This window comes from Protopterus annectens, chromosome 1.part2 (genome assembly GCF_019279795.1).
Source record: "Protopterus annectens isolate FY-2018-M chromosome 1.part2, PAN1.0, whole genome shotgun sequence".
NCBI lineage: Eukaryota > Metazoa > Chordata > Ceratodontiformes > Protopteridae > Protopterus > Protopterus annectens.
The window spans coordinates 1,178,437,288-1,178,454,000 of record NC_056727.1 but is presented as its reverse complement, the minus strand read 5'-3'; the positions used below and the strand labels follow the sequence as shown (position 1 = coordinate 1,178,454,000).

Sequence of the window (16,713 nt, the reverse complement as noted above, 5' to 3'; positions counted from 1 at the left end):
TTCTTTAAAAAATGGATTTTTGTTCATATATTTCTTAAATAAAATTAATGTATTGGTTGTACATTTAGAAGCTGTATATTTATTTGTTTTTCCTGAAAAAAGTTGTCTTACCAACCAATGAAAATTATTAGGCAACATCTCAATAAATTGTTGTAAGAGTGAATGATTTGATTCTAAACAAATTTGTTTCCACCTAGCAGAATAATGTGATTTTAGCCATAAGGATATTGTCTTAATAGAAACCGATAAAGCATATGTTTCAATATCAAGGAGACTTATTCCTCCCAATTCCCAGTCTTTTAAATGATGATTTAACCCTATTCTAGATATGTGAGAAAACCATAAAAAACTTATCATTAACTTATTAAATTTAACTTTGACTTGCTTAGGGAGTGGGAAAGATATAGCTTGTATGTAATATGGAATTTTTGGGAAATATAATCATCTTAATTAAAAAAATCTATCTTCCATGGTGAAAACACTATTCCAATTATCCACTAAGCCTTTAATTTTATCTAGAACATTAGTATAGTTAGTTAACTGAATTTCATTCAAATCATTTGTTATTGTAACTCCCAAATATTTAAGTTTATTATCTGTAACTATATATTTTGAAAATTTCTTATTTACGTCTTTCTTATTGCCATTTATAAGTAAAATCTTAGTTTTATTTTCATTAAAATGAAGCCCTGAAACCTTTTGAAAGAGTTCAATAGTAAGTTAATAAAATGTCATCAGCAAACAATTAAACTATTGAAGGTAAACTAGTACTAAGTTTTATGCATTTGATATCTGCATTCATTCTAATACAATTTGTAAAAGGTCTTATAACTAATGCAAAGAGCAACAGTGACAACGGGCAGCCTTGTTTAGTACCTTTTGTAATTGAAATGGAATTAGAAGTGCAGTATCCAATGTTTATATATGCTTTAGAATTTTCATATAATAATCTAATTAAATGTATGAATTTTTGAGAAAAAACATTCTTCCAAGGCCAATAATGAATAATCCCAATGCACTGAATCAAAGGCATTATTAATATCTAAATGTACTAAGGTTATATTATCTTGTGTAATATTAATATAATTTATTATTGTAAGTATCCTTTTGATATTATTGTGTTTCTATCTTTAATAAAACCAGTTTGAGCTTCATCCATTATCAAAGGCAATAAATGCTTGAGTCTATTTGCATGAATTACCATAAACATCTTATAGTCTACATTTAACAGCGATATTGGTCTATAAGATGAACATTCTTTTGGATCTTTATCTATCTATAAATTTGGATATTAATGTATACTGCCAAGAAGAGGGGATAGTTTTGTTCTGTTTAATTAATGTGAAGACTCTTAACAACAGAAATAGAGCTTCTCTAGGTAATAGTTTATGCATTTCAGGGATTATATTGTCAATTCCAGGTGCTTTATTTAATTTCAACTTATTTATTTGTGCATTCCTTTCTGTCATTATGATTGGTCTATCAATTAGCCTTATCTGCTCTTCTATTAGTTTATTCTTAATGTACGTCTTAAAAAAAAGATTTTATCGCATCTTGATGTTCTACTACTGGTTGGTATAGATAAATTAAGTTGGAATGTGTTTTAAAAGCATCCAAGATACCTCCTAAATCTGTAGCCCTTTTCTTAGGACCAGGAATATAAATTTCTTGTATCTGTTTTTGTGGGTCCCCTTCAAAATGTTGCCCCACAGTTCAACTGTCAAAATGGCAAGATAAAAATGCCATAATTTTACAAGCACAAACTCCTGGAACATCACAAATCCTCTCCAGGAAATTAACCACTTGGCCACCATGGTGAACTGTGCCCTTTCTCCACTGTAGTGTGATCTTGGAGTTGGTATATTTAAGTAGGGGGTATGGGAGCAAAGCCCCCACTTCAGTGGGTGTAATTTGCTACCATTTGTGATTTTATCATTGGTCATTAAGTGGTTACTTTCCTGGACTGGATTTACGATGTTCTTAGAGTTTGTGCTTGTAAAATTATGGCATTTTTGTCTCACTATTTTGACAGCTGATGAACTGTGGATTGACGTTATTAAGTAGACCCATTTCAATTCAAACATTTTTTAGTTCTATTTGTTATTCAATGTTGATTTCTAGCATTCATGGTATAAGAGCTTAATTTAATTGTTTCTAGGCTAATCATAACACTATGATGCATTGTTTCCAAGCATTTTTTATTAGCATCATCCAGTTCTTTTTGTAAATGATATTCCCCTTTTTTATATCTAAGTTTAGTTTGTCAATTTTAGCTTATAAATCCAAAAGATCCTTGTTCAGTTGCTTTTTCTTGTTGATATGCCAAGATAAAACTTTACCATATAAGTATGATTTCAAAGAGTCCCATACATATATTCCTGAACTGTCATCCTTAAGATTTATATCTAGAAAAGTATGTATAGCCTTAATATAGAACTCTTTAAAATCCTTTAAATTAGTGATATATGTTGGTATTCTAGTAATTGTTAAATTTTGCTTTATGTTTGTTAATAGACCAAAATTTATTGCATTATGGTCAGTAAAAGGACATGCTACCACTTTAACCTTATCTAATTTTGTAATAATATCTCTTGAAGTGTGAACTCTATCTATTCTTCAATGTGTGCCATGACAATGTGAATAGTGTGGGAAGAATAATTAACCTGCATCTGCATATTTATTTATGTCTTCCATATTAAATGTATCAATTAAATCAATTAATACATTTGATGTTGCTGATTTCCTACAGGTATTTTTTGCATTTGTATCACTAATGTTTATTATACAATTGAAATCTGCAGAAGAGTATGATATGTGCTTATACATAATGAGTTTACATTTTGCATTCATAGACACCCAGTGACAAATTTTTAAACTAATAAAATGTGAACAATGAAGTATACTGCAAACTGTATAAGCCCTGACATCCAAAACCCCACACTTGAATTACATTGCCATCCAAGTGTCCCTTTTAAAATCTCACCCACATTTGACTCTGCTCTCACCATTTAAGTGTTTACTATATAAAACAGAGAAAAACTTGAAAATTAAAACAACTCATGGAAAGAGTGTGACTTTTTTATATAGTTAACACTTCAAAATGTTAAATAAACAAAAACTTATAATAAAGTGTTTATGCCACTACTGTTTAAAGCATGCTGTATACTTTATGTGAAATCAAACATATTCATTTCAAAACAGAAGTAAATCACATTAGTTTCATTTAACCAGTAAACATTGAACTATGAACTGTTGTTTTTTGTTTATGATTTGTAAATGTATAAATTATCATAGAAAGAAGAAAAAAGATTTTTGAAGAACACTGTATGATAATCAGGGTTAATACCACTGTAAAGCAGGTTTTTAGCTGTACATTCCATTAATTATACTATCAAATAACTTAAATTAATATAAGAATTTGTGCTGAGACCAAATAGTATTAAAGTCAATAATTTATCATTCAGCACTATTAAGTTTAAACCATTTAATGTTTTAACTTTTTTCCCTTTCTCCCTTCCCCTTATAATAATAATCATATTGTCACCTTCAGTCCCTTAAGACAAACCATAAATGCATAGATTGTTTCTTCTGGATCTATTCTTCAGGTCATCTATTTTATTCAATAGAGAAGTGCTTTATTTTAACAAAAATTCAGTTTGATGTTCTCCTTTCGAAATTCTGCTCTCCATATCATTTAATGCTTCCTCAGTGCTAGAAATCTGAGTTTTATGCTGCATAATAATTTCTTGTAACCATTCAATCTGTTTAGAACAGCTTTCTTTAAAAGTGTACAGTTTAGTATCAGTTTTTTCCAGTTTTGTCAGCTGGTCCTGTGAGTTGTTTTTGAGTGACTTATTCTGAAGAAATGACAGTCTCTTATAGTTTTGAATTTGACAGGAATTAATCACACTGAAGGTGTAATATTGAGATATAGTCTTCAAACAACTTAAAGGATCAATACTCTTCAAAAAAATTAAGTTTTTAAGTTGAAATATTCAGAAATTCCTGTTACAAATATAACTTAAACAGCAGAGCTGAGAGGATGTGATGCTATTCTTTTGCCATCCTAAGCCACACTCATAATAGTCAATTTATTAACAGTGATTGTAGATTAGAGGCTAGCTTTCAGTTATTGCCCCAGTTCACCATTCTTGAGCTGTAGATAATGCATAGCTTTGTACGCATATGCATGCCAGTGTCTACATGTGTGTGTGTGTGTGTGTGCTCGTGTGTGTGTGTGTGTGTGTGTGTGTGTGTGTGTGTGTGTGTGTGTGTGTGTGTGTATAGTATATATATATATATATATATATATATATATATATATATATATATATATATATATATACAAAATATAAAAATTAAAATAAGTTAACAGGTAAAGATAAAAAGCAATAACATTAAATTAAATTACTAATCTGAAGAGATTGCCACTCCAATAACTGTAACTGTAATGTTAGAGTAACAGGCTGTCCTTTAGATATAATGCACTTGCTGATTCTAGTATTGTTTATTCTGTGTGTCTATAGGAGTAAATGCTTAAAACTCATCTATTTTTTTTTATCTACAAGCTTTTTCCCACTGTGCCTGCTACCAAGATTGCCTCACCCTTATTAGCCTAGCCTATTTGTTCCTTCACCTTGGGTATTTCCTAGTGAAGGCAGTTGTGGACTATGGTGACTGTTATGGATGAGGCAATGCTGCAGTTTGTACCCTTGCCAGCACACCTGCAATGAAAGAGTTCATTGTCTCTAACTGTGCCCCCAGCAGCTGACATACACATCCATGATTTAGCAGGGGCATCATAGGTCCTCCACTATACAGGTAGGATCACACAAATACACACATACCCATCCATGGGGGCTACTGCCACTGGCTTGGCATCACCAAACATGTCTCCTGGTACTGTGACCACTGGCAACATGCAACTCTCCCCTTGCAAGAGGGCAGGTTGGCCTAAGCAGGGTCACCATTGCCTTATACCCCAGGATGAGTGAGTCACTAAATACAACTCAGTCTCATTCTCCCCTCCTTGGATGTTCCAACCCCCAAGTCAAACTTACCTGTGTTACTGTCAGGGATTTTCCTTCTGTGACATGAAGCTAGGGATAAAAACATGGCTAGAGTTAGGGAAAAAGGCCTGAAAATTTAATTGGATGATATAAGGTTATATTTGCTGTTTACAGTATAAAAGTAAAACAAAATTAATTGACATTCTGCAATATATGAAGATAAATTAGATAGTGCTCATGATATTATTGTTTTTAAATTATTAAACTCTTAGTAAAAATGTAATGCAGTTTTTTTTTTTTTTAGTTTAGAAAATTGTAGTAACAGTACGCCAGAATACCATGTCAGAGTATTCTATTATCGGATATAGAAAATAAGGTCTTACTTGCAGGTTAAAGGTCATTATCTTCATCATCGTCACCCCCCTTTTTCCCATTTTTCTGCATTGGGTCAGGGTTTCGTGTTAACTGTCACCAACTCTCTCGATTCAGTGCCACACTCCTGCCTTCTTCAACACTCATGCCTGACTGTCGCAGATCTTCTTTCACACAATCCATTCACCTCTTTTTTGGATGTCCTCACTTCCTCTTACCTTCTTCTGTCTGTCCCAAATCTTTTTCACCAGATTGTCTTCTGTTTTTCTACACATATTCCCAAACCACTGTAATCTGTTATCTTTGATCTTTTCTGCAATCGGAGCTACTTTGGCTTCTGCTGTTCTGTTCTAACTTCTTCGTTTGTCCCATCTTACATTCCAGTACTCTGCACATCCATTTATCAATCACCCTCTCCGGAACTTTCATGCAGTGTGGTAGGAGTTTGATGCCTCTGTACTGCCCACAGTTGTGGATGTCCCCTTTGTTCTTGTACACTGGCATGAGTATGCTTATACATCAGTCATCTGGGATATGCATTTCTCTCCACACTGTATTAGTACCTTCAGGACACATTTCTCACATATCTCACCCAGCATCTTTACCATATCTGCTGTGACCTCATCTGAGCCTGCTGCCTTCCCTGACTTCATCTTCCTTAGCGCTGTTCTTACTTCTTCTAAGGTGGGCTCCTCTTCTTCTCTCATCATAGGCTGTTTTGGGTGCAGTACAGCTTCTGTGGGGTTTTCTGCTAAGGTAAGGTTAAAGGTATGCTAGCACATTTCATTCTGTCTCTACCAGCATCTACCAAGATTACAAGCTAATAAAGATAAATTAGAACAGAGATGAGTCATTTTGTACATTTGTTAGATATAAATTATATAAAGACTGAAGCAAATTTTACTCACAAGCCAGAAGAAAGCAAGAAGGGGCTGCAACTAAGAAGCAATATATAAGCCATATAAGAAAGAGCACACAAGAGCTATTCAAGCAAAAAAAAAAAAAAAAAAAAAAAAGAAGAAATAAAGAACATCTGCACTGTGCAAGTAACGTACCTTTACAAATGTAACATTAAAAGAGCGTGCTTTTGTAGCATGCTTGTATTAGTTCATGTAAATTAAGTTACTCTTCCTTACAGGTCAAAGAGCCACATTCATGTAGGCAGATTACTAGTGCTAACTAGTTATTAAGATAATTTTACTCTGTACTGCTTGACAAGAAATAGAAGTTGTCTCTGTGCTTTGATATGTAGGCATTTTTCAAATATGGGTACAATAGCATGTCACAGTCCTGTCACAGAAATAAAAAAGAGACTTTGTTAACAAAAAGAGACCACTTGGACAATATAGTCTGTTTCTGTCTACCTAATAAGAAATAAACAATGTATGTAAATGAAAAAAATGTTTATATGGTTAGCGTTATTTTTTATTAATGCATATGTGCCCTTTTTAAGTCATAATTTAATAAAGATGCTTAAAAACAAATAATGTACAGAGTAATACACCAGCAACTTAATTTGCCTACCCTTCGCAAGAATAATCTTTTCTCTGTTAAATAAATTAAATTTACTCTTTTGATCTCTCTGCCTTCCAAGCTAGGTTATTTTGGTTATCCTCTACCATTGTAGCATAATTCTGTCTTTTATTACATTAGCTGACTTGTTTTTCTCCAGGCCCTGCCTGGTAACAGCTACCACAATACTCACTCCCTGTTAATACAATTCTTAGTATGCATCCATCTTCTTATAATATTTTAATATTTATAATGTCTGATAGGATGCTCATTAAAGACTCAGATGTGGTGTATGTGTTACCACCTGTCATGAAGTATTTACTATGAATGACTTCTGAAAGGTGATGGCCAACACATCATGTATATCCTGTCAGTGAGGTTTCTAATTTTTTAACTTGTGTATGCCAAGAATGCTGTATCCTAGTTTTATCTATTTACAAACCATGTCATTTTACAAATAATCTGAGGTTATCATATGTTAGTGTATACTGATCATTTAAGAAAATGCTAACTCTCTACTAAGTAAACCATGGGCTTTCTGCATCAAATGAGATCTTCCTTCATATTTAGGACACTTTTTTAGTGAATGCATCTTTTCATCCTTTAGTATCATAATCACCACTAGAGCTATATCTATATATAATAATTTATTCAATCTTTTTCTATTCTAGAAAATGCAATAGGACAGTTCTCTCTGTAGACATTTGAGCTTCCTTTTGTTGCAGTTCTGGTTCTCAAACACTGATGAAGACATGTCAGAGTTGCCTTCTACATGTGAGATAACACACTTTACATACATACATACAAATAATTCAAGCAAGGGCAGTAATGCCCTTCTATCTTACCAATATACTAAAACACTTGTTCCCATAATAAATGTCCAGGCTGTGCTTAAAATATCTAAACTAGTACTTGTATTAATATAATTTGGTAGTCTGTTCCAAGCATCAGCTACTCTATCAGAGAACCAATTATTACACTTCTCATTCCTATAGAATCTTCTACACAGGTTATCTGATGATTCTCTATTACATTTTGATATCCCCAAACATTCCCAGAGGTAGTTGTCACTAAATGCTCTATATACCTAAATAAAATCTCCTCTTAGATATCTGTAAGAGACACTGTACAAGTTCAGATAATTTAGTCTTTCATAATAACTTAAATGTTTACATCCATGGATACCCTTGGTATATTTCCATTGTACTCTTTCCAGTTTGCTCATGCTTGTTTTCTTATAGGGTTTCCATATTGTTATTCCATACTCATGTCTGGGTCTAATGTAACTAACAAACAAGGACTTCATTATTTTTGATTTCCTAGACTTTATAAATCTTTTTATACAACCTATAGTTCTATAACTATCATTAACCAATTGATTGACATGATTAGAAAAACTCATAGCTGAATCTACCTCATGTACCCAAGTCCTTAAATGAGTCTACAGTTTCAGCCATGGCTTTTGTAAATTCTTTCACCCTTGTGTTTTCTCATTTTCATTGTAAAAGGAAGCCTTTGTCTTTCATTGCATAACTGGCCATCTTGACTTTGACACAGATAGGATTTTGGCTTGGATATGTCACCAGTCATTACAGTTTCAAGTTATAATTCTGAAGCTTAGCAGGATACCAGGTCACTCTGGCTGTCTTCTGAAGTGTTTGTCATAGTAGTAATTCTGCATTTATTTTCTTTCGAATATTTATTCTTCCTTACATGATTCTCTGCCACTAGTGAAGTTGTAAACATCAGTAATAAGCTTTTTAATATCCCATCCAATAACTGAGAGAGTGGGAATCTGCAGTAGGTAGTTCCTGTATTCCAGAACTGGAGTTCATCAGTTCCCATACACACATACTACTATTTCTCTTTTTTCATAAGATTTTTCAACATCATGGCAAATATCTTAATTTGTCATTAGGTTATGTTTGTCTTGGCCTTGTGGTCACATGTTTGAACTCTTACTGTATTCAGATCTATGGGCCATTTCTGAAATATGAGAACATTTGTTATACCTAGTCTTCAAAAGATAAAATTCGCTGCATTCATTGCAACACTTAGAATAATAATAATCAAGTTATATACAGTGCTTTTTCCCCTGAAACAAAGCCAGCTCATTGGATGACCAAGTACTACTGTATATTATTGATATTTATATACTAACTACATACATTATAATGTTATACCACTTTCTTTGTCAGTGCTGACATTCCAGACCAATATATATATATATATATATATATATATATATATATATATATATATATAAAATATATATATATATATATATATATATATATATATATATATATATACACACACATATACATGTATACATGCATGCATATATACCCATATATCTGTGTGTATGTGTTTGTGTGTGTGTGTGTATATATCTATATCTATATCCATATATATATATATATATATATATATATATATATAAATGTTTCTTCCTCTTTCTTTGCAGCTTAGTATGCCAAAAAGTGATTCATATTCTCTCAAGTATATTTTCTGTTAGTTGATTATGTACAATAATCTTGTTTGCCTTCAAAATTAAGCCATGAGCACTTTTTAGTTCATTATGAAGAAAAAAAAGTAAGATTGGATGGATTGCAACCCACCTTTTATTGTTGTGTCTAGTCTGTCACTGTAACTTATTTCAGTAAGTTAATTTCTAAGTCAGTATCTGTACATCTCTAAAATTATTTCTCTTCTCTCCTTGTTAACTCTAAAGTCTATTCTATTAACATGTTCTATATATTATATATATATATATATATATATATATATATATATATATATATATATATATATATATATATATGGGTCTACCTGAAAACGCGAAAATCGCAGATCGCCGACAATGAGAACACTAACACCGGAAGATCGACAATGGAGAAGACCGAGAGTTGAGAATCCCGATGCTGAGAACACCGACATGTTAAGGTAAGTGTGCAATAGGGAAGCATGTTAGGGTCAGGGTGTGGGTAAGGCAAGTGTGTAATAGTGACGGACATTAGGGTAGGGTGCAGGTCAGGTAAGTGTGCGATAGTGACAGAGTTTAGGTTTAGGGGCAGGTTAAGTGAGTTAGGGTTAGAGTGCGGGTAAGATAACTGTACGATAGTGACGGACATGAGGGTTAGGGGCGGATTAAGTGAGTTAGGGTTAGGGTGCAGGTAAGGTACGTGTATGATAGTGACGGACCTTAGGGTTAGGGTTTGGGTTAAGGTTAGTGCATAGATAGTTGTGTATGTAAGGTTTAGTGTAGGTTTGTAAGGTTTTTGGTGTGCTTGTGCTGTGTGTGTGTTTTTCGGGAAATGTATTTGTTTTGTTGATTGTCGGGATTTTGGTTTGTCTGGCATGTGAAGTTTCGTGTTTTTGAACTTTTTTTTTGTTTTTTCGTGTCGGTTATTTAGTTGTCGGTGTTTTGGCATGTCGGTGTTATCAGGTAGACCCATATATATATATATATATATATATATATATATATATATATATATATATATATATATATATGTATATATAGTTCCTCTTCACAAGATTGAATTACTGAAAGCTCGAAACTCATAAGATCGAGTTCAAAATCTCGAGTTTCAGTAACTCGAAATTGTGAACGGGAAGTGTAAAAAATTAGATTAAGGGTTTTACTTACCTTTTTGTAGGGGGCTGGATCCCCCTGTACTGTTCCTTCCTTAATGTGCAGGTTTCATGACCGCACTTCAGTGGAGGAATGGAAAGTGTCCCGTTGTATGCTTATACATATAGCGCATAATGGTACATTTCCATCTCCTTTGCTGTAGTGCGATCTCGGAGTTGGTATATTTAAGTAGGGGGGTGTGGGGGGTGCAGGGCAAAACCAATACTTTCCTTTTGTGCTCCTTCACAATTTCAAGTATATGAATACTCGAGATTTTGGGCTCGGGCTTATGAGTTTTGAGTATTCATATATTTGATCTTGTGAAGGGGAACCATATATATATATATATATATATATATATATATATATATGTGTGTGTGTGTGTGTGTGTGTATATATATATATATATATATATATATATATATATATATATATATATATGTAATTATATATATATTAATCTTGGATATGCCTTGCATAAAGACTTTCCAAATCCAAATTTTTGGTCTGTTTGTTGCTATTGTACATCTTTATCATAAACATATTTACAGAAATTTCAACCTCCATACAATACTACTAAGACTTCTTTCTTAATTTGTACACATTTTTTGTGCATCTGTAAATGCTCCAATCCCTTATGCAATCATTACCTGAGAAAACACTACTGTTGTACAACCTTAGCTCACATCTACTTGCAAACCAGCCTGCTCATTTACATAACACATCAATGCAGGTGTTTGTGTTCGTAATTACTTAACCATTTAAAAGCTCTTTTTCATGTTCATAGCTCCAGTATTAAGCCATATATTTCTTCAACTGCTTTTATATAAAACAGTTCTTTCAGATATATTAGCGATGAACTTTGAGTACTGCATCATTCATTGAAATCTTATGAATGCCTGCTTTTCTTCTGGTTTTAACAGTTGTACTATTTCTCTGTGTCTAGTTTCTGCCCATTTCATGTTATAATATGAACCATATAATGCAGACTTGTCACTGCTGTTTTACACTTTTATTTAATGTTAAATGATTCTATCTCTCCCTGCTGAGGAGCTGCAACCATCTCTGATCATACACTTCTTAAGTCTATACGAACATCAATACCATCAGTTAAGTTCACAATACATTCTAAGCTTTCATTTTCTTGTTCAGCTATTTTTTTAAATACTTTTCTTTTTGATGAAATGCCAAATGGAATTTTTGGAAGCTTGCATATTCTTAATATTATGTTAAATATTCCCAACTTGAGTCTTTCTTCATCTACTGTGACTTGTAAGAGCCCCTGGGACAATCTTGAGGCATTAACTGTTGCCAGAGCTCTGGATGCAAACCCATTGTTAGCTTAGTTCATTCTTTTTGCTTGAAGAACAGTCCTACTGTTCGCAACAACTCTGCTATCTCAAAGGTCAGATTTCACCCTATAATTCACATCAAATGGATCTTCATGTGTATCATGCAAAGTTTATGGTACAATACATAATGAAGGACAAGTATGGATAAAAGTAAAAATGTTTGGTTGTTAGCTTTGACTGGAACTGCAAGATGCAGGATAAAATAGATAAATTTTAACAAACTGGTCTGATAAGAGAAGAGAAATAAAATGTGTCAGGAAGTGGCAAATGCCAAGAAAATATTTAAACAAGAGGTGTATGAAAAATGTGCTTTGACCAAAACATTGCACTACTGGAATAATGTCTGCCTGCTAGAAACATGTCATTATGGAGCAATTTGTCTTCAAATACAAACTGATGTAAATGCCTTTAAAAGAGTTCTGGGAGGTAGTAGAACTTATATCTTAACAAGACTAGAAAATTCCGGAATAAACTGGAGGTATAGAAATGAATCACAAAAGAGTATGTGGACTTATAGGAGTCTATAATGTGAATCAAATGAAGATTAAATATTAAATCATTTGCAAAACAGTGAGTTCTTGTGTGAAGTAGTTAAATTACAGATTGCACAGACATTTCCATGTGTTTTGCTATTTATGTATTGTTCTGCTCATTTGTTCACTTAACAATTGGCCAGCAGTTGCAGATATTGTTAGTCTTCTATTAACAAATGAGAAAGCAATCAGTTCATAAAGATAACTACTCTGAAGCAAAATGTGAGTGAAATGTAATTATTGCCATAAACTCAGATTGTACCTGTAAATGACCACCACTCCATAAGATAGCACTGTCATTGATAATAAATTCCTTTTCTCCCTGTGTATCTGGATTATACATGCCAACTTTTTTGCACTCCATGATACCTTCTACAGTCAGCTGCCAGTTTAGGATATCAAATAAAGCAGGAACATCTCCATTCTGATCAAAAGCTACTACTTGTCCACCACTGTTTATAAAGTTGACTCTCATAATATAATGGAAAAGCTGGTGATAAGAAACATATATGATTATTTTTCCATAAATACCGAAGAATAGTTCACATTATGTCTGTATACTATTAAAACATACAACAAGGAATTAGCATCTCAATATGTAATATCATGAAGTAAATTGCATTAGTATATATATTCCAGATTCAGTGTGTGTGTGTGTGTGTGTGTGTGTGTGTGTGTGTGTGTGTGTGTGTGTGTGTGTATTAAACTGATGGTAGAAGACACAGGCAATAGATTGCAAGGACCAACTAATCCCTGGATCTGTGAAAGTCATTTTTCATAAGGAGCTTGTGGAGCCATGGAATGAAGTACTAGAAATTGTGTGGAGAGAAAATCCAGGAGGACATCTTCCAAGAGGACAAGGAGAAGCACAGAGGAATGGTAACTCATGTAGAAATAATTTAATATCAACCAGTTAGTAACTTATCGCTTGAAATCAATATTTTTCTTCTTCTTTCCAGCTGATATCGTTTCTGAGAAGATGCAGCAAAACCCCATAATAAATAGCAAACTGATAAGAATCTAATGAGTGGAGCAAATAAAAATCTCATTATCCAGTAATTTGAAGCAGTCACAATGAACATCTCTCCCATCTAGTTATCGGACACTGAAAAGAAGAGACCACCCATTCTGTAATTTGTAAAGATTAGAAATGCATCCAACTCCATTGTCATTATATTCTTAAACAGACTAGGTCAAGGGGATTTCATCCCAGCTCTGATTTCCTTCACCACTATTCTACTGAAACAATCCTTGATCATCTAAATAAGCCAATAAACAAATGATATAAACGATTCACCCACTACTTAAAAGGTGCTTTACTTGCTTATCAGTTTTAGGGATTATTGTAGCTATGGGAAAATTAATTTCTGACAGAATAGAACAAAAAGCTGTTTAGGAGAGCCATGATTCTGGGTACACTAAATAGCTATGAATTAGAGGATTTATTAAACCACATATTTTTAATTCAGTGCTGAAGTTTTGAGGAATACATAACGAACATGACCATGTTGCATCCATATGTGCTGACTGTAACAAACTTGAACAACTGCTTTGTTTACTAAGTAGCAAAACCACTGATAATTCCTTTGATTGCTCTTGTGTAAACAGTGCAATACTAAATGCAGTTTTAGTATTTCAGAGGGGATTTTAACACAATGTTTCATCCATGGATTGAGAGATCCCCCTGGTGTGAATACAGTCCCAAATGCTATCAAGGCTTTAAAACAGGGTTGGAAGACCCAATAGACAATTGCCATTTGTTGCACTCACACAGCATAAGTTACATATGTTCATAAGACTAATCCAAGGCATTGTAAGTCATCTGGACATGGGGTGGATATCAAATCAGTTTTCAAGAAAGATAATAGAATCCAAAATAGTCCCACTCTACTCCTGTGATGATAATAACAAGTTAAATGAACAGTGACAGTGTCACAATTTAAGTTTGACCATTCGATCCTGCAGTCTCAGACTACAGAAGACTTACTGATTAAAGAAATCAATGTCTTTATGGGGAGCTCAAATTGCACAGTTTCACTAGGTTTCCATATGAAATGGGATATAATAAAATCAAAGATTAAACAACTGATTTCTAGGCCAAAAAGTAGAGAAAGCATGAATATCTGATAAAAGATAAAGCATTGGATGAAAAGTGTCATTGCCCTGAAAATATGGACATGGAAATAAAAATAAAGAATGCAATTACAGACTGTAGAAGTCCAGGAACTTATCAAAAGAAAGAAAGAATGCAAGCAGAAGTGGGAGATATAAAAGATGGACCAGGCTAAGATGGAATATTGGCTGGCTAACAAAGAGACTGAGACAGGAATCACAGTGGCAAAGAACAAGTTATTAAAGAAACTCTACCAGCTTCTGGAAACTGACACAGCATATGACACAAAGAAATTCTATCAAGTTGCAAGGCAAATAAAGAAAGATACAGAAGACAGTCATCAGACACCATTCATAAAGGATGCCAACAACAATCTGCAAACCAGACAATATCAGTGGCAGATGGAAGTAGTACTTCCTGTAGCTTATGAATGAATAAAAACCCCACAGAAGCTGTACTGTTCTATGTACAGCCTATGATGAAAGAGGAAGAAGAGTCTAGAAGAAGTAATAGCGCAATGAAAATGAAGTCACGGAAAGTAGCACTTCAGATGTGATCAAGATGTTGGATGAGTTATGGGGGAATGGCAAAGGAGGATACTCACTGAGGTAGGGAGAGAAAGGCATATTCCTCCTGTATTTGAGAATAAGCATTATAGTGCCAGTTTACAAGAACAAATGATCATTCACAACTGTGTGCAATACAGAAGTACAACATTCCTATTACACTGCATGAAAGTGTTGGAGATGGCAACAACTGAATATGCAGAGCAGTAGAAAGTAAAATGGGGGATGAGCAACTTGTTTTTAGATCAGCACAACTAACCCACTGTTTGCAGTGAGAAAGATAGTGGAGAAGAAGTTGGACATAAGGAAAGAGTTCATCTGGGCATTCCTACACTTGGATGAAGCATATGAGAAAGTCCTAAGAAAAAAATTGACTTCAGCAGTCCTGTGATCATCCTGTGACAGTTTAAAATCATAGAGACATCAGTAGAATTAATAAAGACTAAGAACAAGCACCTAATGACACAAGTACAGACAGTGCATGAACTCACAGATGGGTTCCCAGAGAGAGTGGGTGTGCATCAGGGCTCACTTCTAAGTTCACTGCTCTTCATATTGGTGATGGACTACATTAACAAACAGGGGACAGATCAACAAACCTGATGTATGTAGACAATATGATACTATGAGCAGACCCAGAATAAACACTGCAGAAAATGATTGGAGACCAGAATGTAAAACTGAAGGCACATGGGATGAAGTTGAGTACAGCCAAAACAGTTGATGTTAAGTTGTCTATCTCACCTTCGTTTCTTGCTGGTTGGGATCGGAGCCGATCCTCGGCCACGACTTGGCAATCTACTATAGCTCGAGAGCTGTTTACTGGCTCGAGGCTACCCCTTATCCCATGATGCCTAGCGCTAGCTACCCAGATCTCGTTTGCCGCTTCAGCTGCGAGGTGTCATTCTTACTGGCTCTGGCTCATATAAGTTTCTTGTTGAACTGTTTTTTGTCAGATTAGTGCTTTTTCTGGGAGTTTATTGTTTAAATTGTAGTCTGTAACTTGTTGTGTTAGTTTAGTGTATTGGTAGTCCTTTCCTTTAAAACTTGTTTAAATTAGAGTGTTCTCCCCTCCCCCACTCCTATCCCTTCTTGTAGGTTAGAGTTTAGTTAAGCCTTTCCTTCTTTCTTATTGTTAGGTAGCCATTTAAGTTAGAGGCTTCCTAGTTTAAAAAAAAAAAAAAAAAGACAATATTTAGCTGTAGTATACTGTGTGTTTTTGCCTTTTGTTGTTAGTGTTGTGGTATTTTGTTATCGCTGTTCGGCCTTTTGGCCAAAAATCAGTGTAGTATCTTACTGGTATTTTGTTGGATATTTCTAAAGAATCCAAGGTGTCTGGATTCAAGAAGTGTGACTCATGCTGTCAGAAAATGTCTTTGACAGATGGGCACACTTCTTGTGTCTATTGCTTAGGCGCAGTGCACCTGCGGGACTCTTGTTCTATATGCCATGCTTTTAGCCCAAGAGTTCTGCAGGAGCACAAGAATAAGCTTATTCTGAGGGGGTCTTCTCAAGCCCCAGGATCCACCGGCCAAGGCTCAGCCTGTGAAATCCCCAAAACTGACCAAATTGTCAGCTCCAAGCTTGGAGCCATCATTGGTTCAAACCTTACCTGTTAC

At 34.1% G+C, this 16,713-nt stretch overlaps 1 protein-coding gene across 1 annotated transcript in view; it reads right to left on the bottom strand.

Annotated features, from left to right (window-relative positions):
- Positions 1–16,713, bottom strand: part of LOC122792440 (vomeronasal type-2 receptor 1-like) — a 250,190-nt gene that overhangs the window by 80,501 nt on the left and 152,976 nt on the right. Inside the window, exon 5 of the mRNA XM_044060228.1 lies at positions 12,678–12,905. Within this exon, the coding sequence (XP_043916163.1) occupies positions 12,678–12,905 (228 nt within the window). The remainder of the gene's footprint in view (positions 1–12,677; positions 12,906–16,713) is intronic.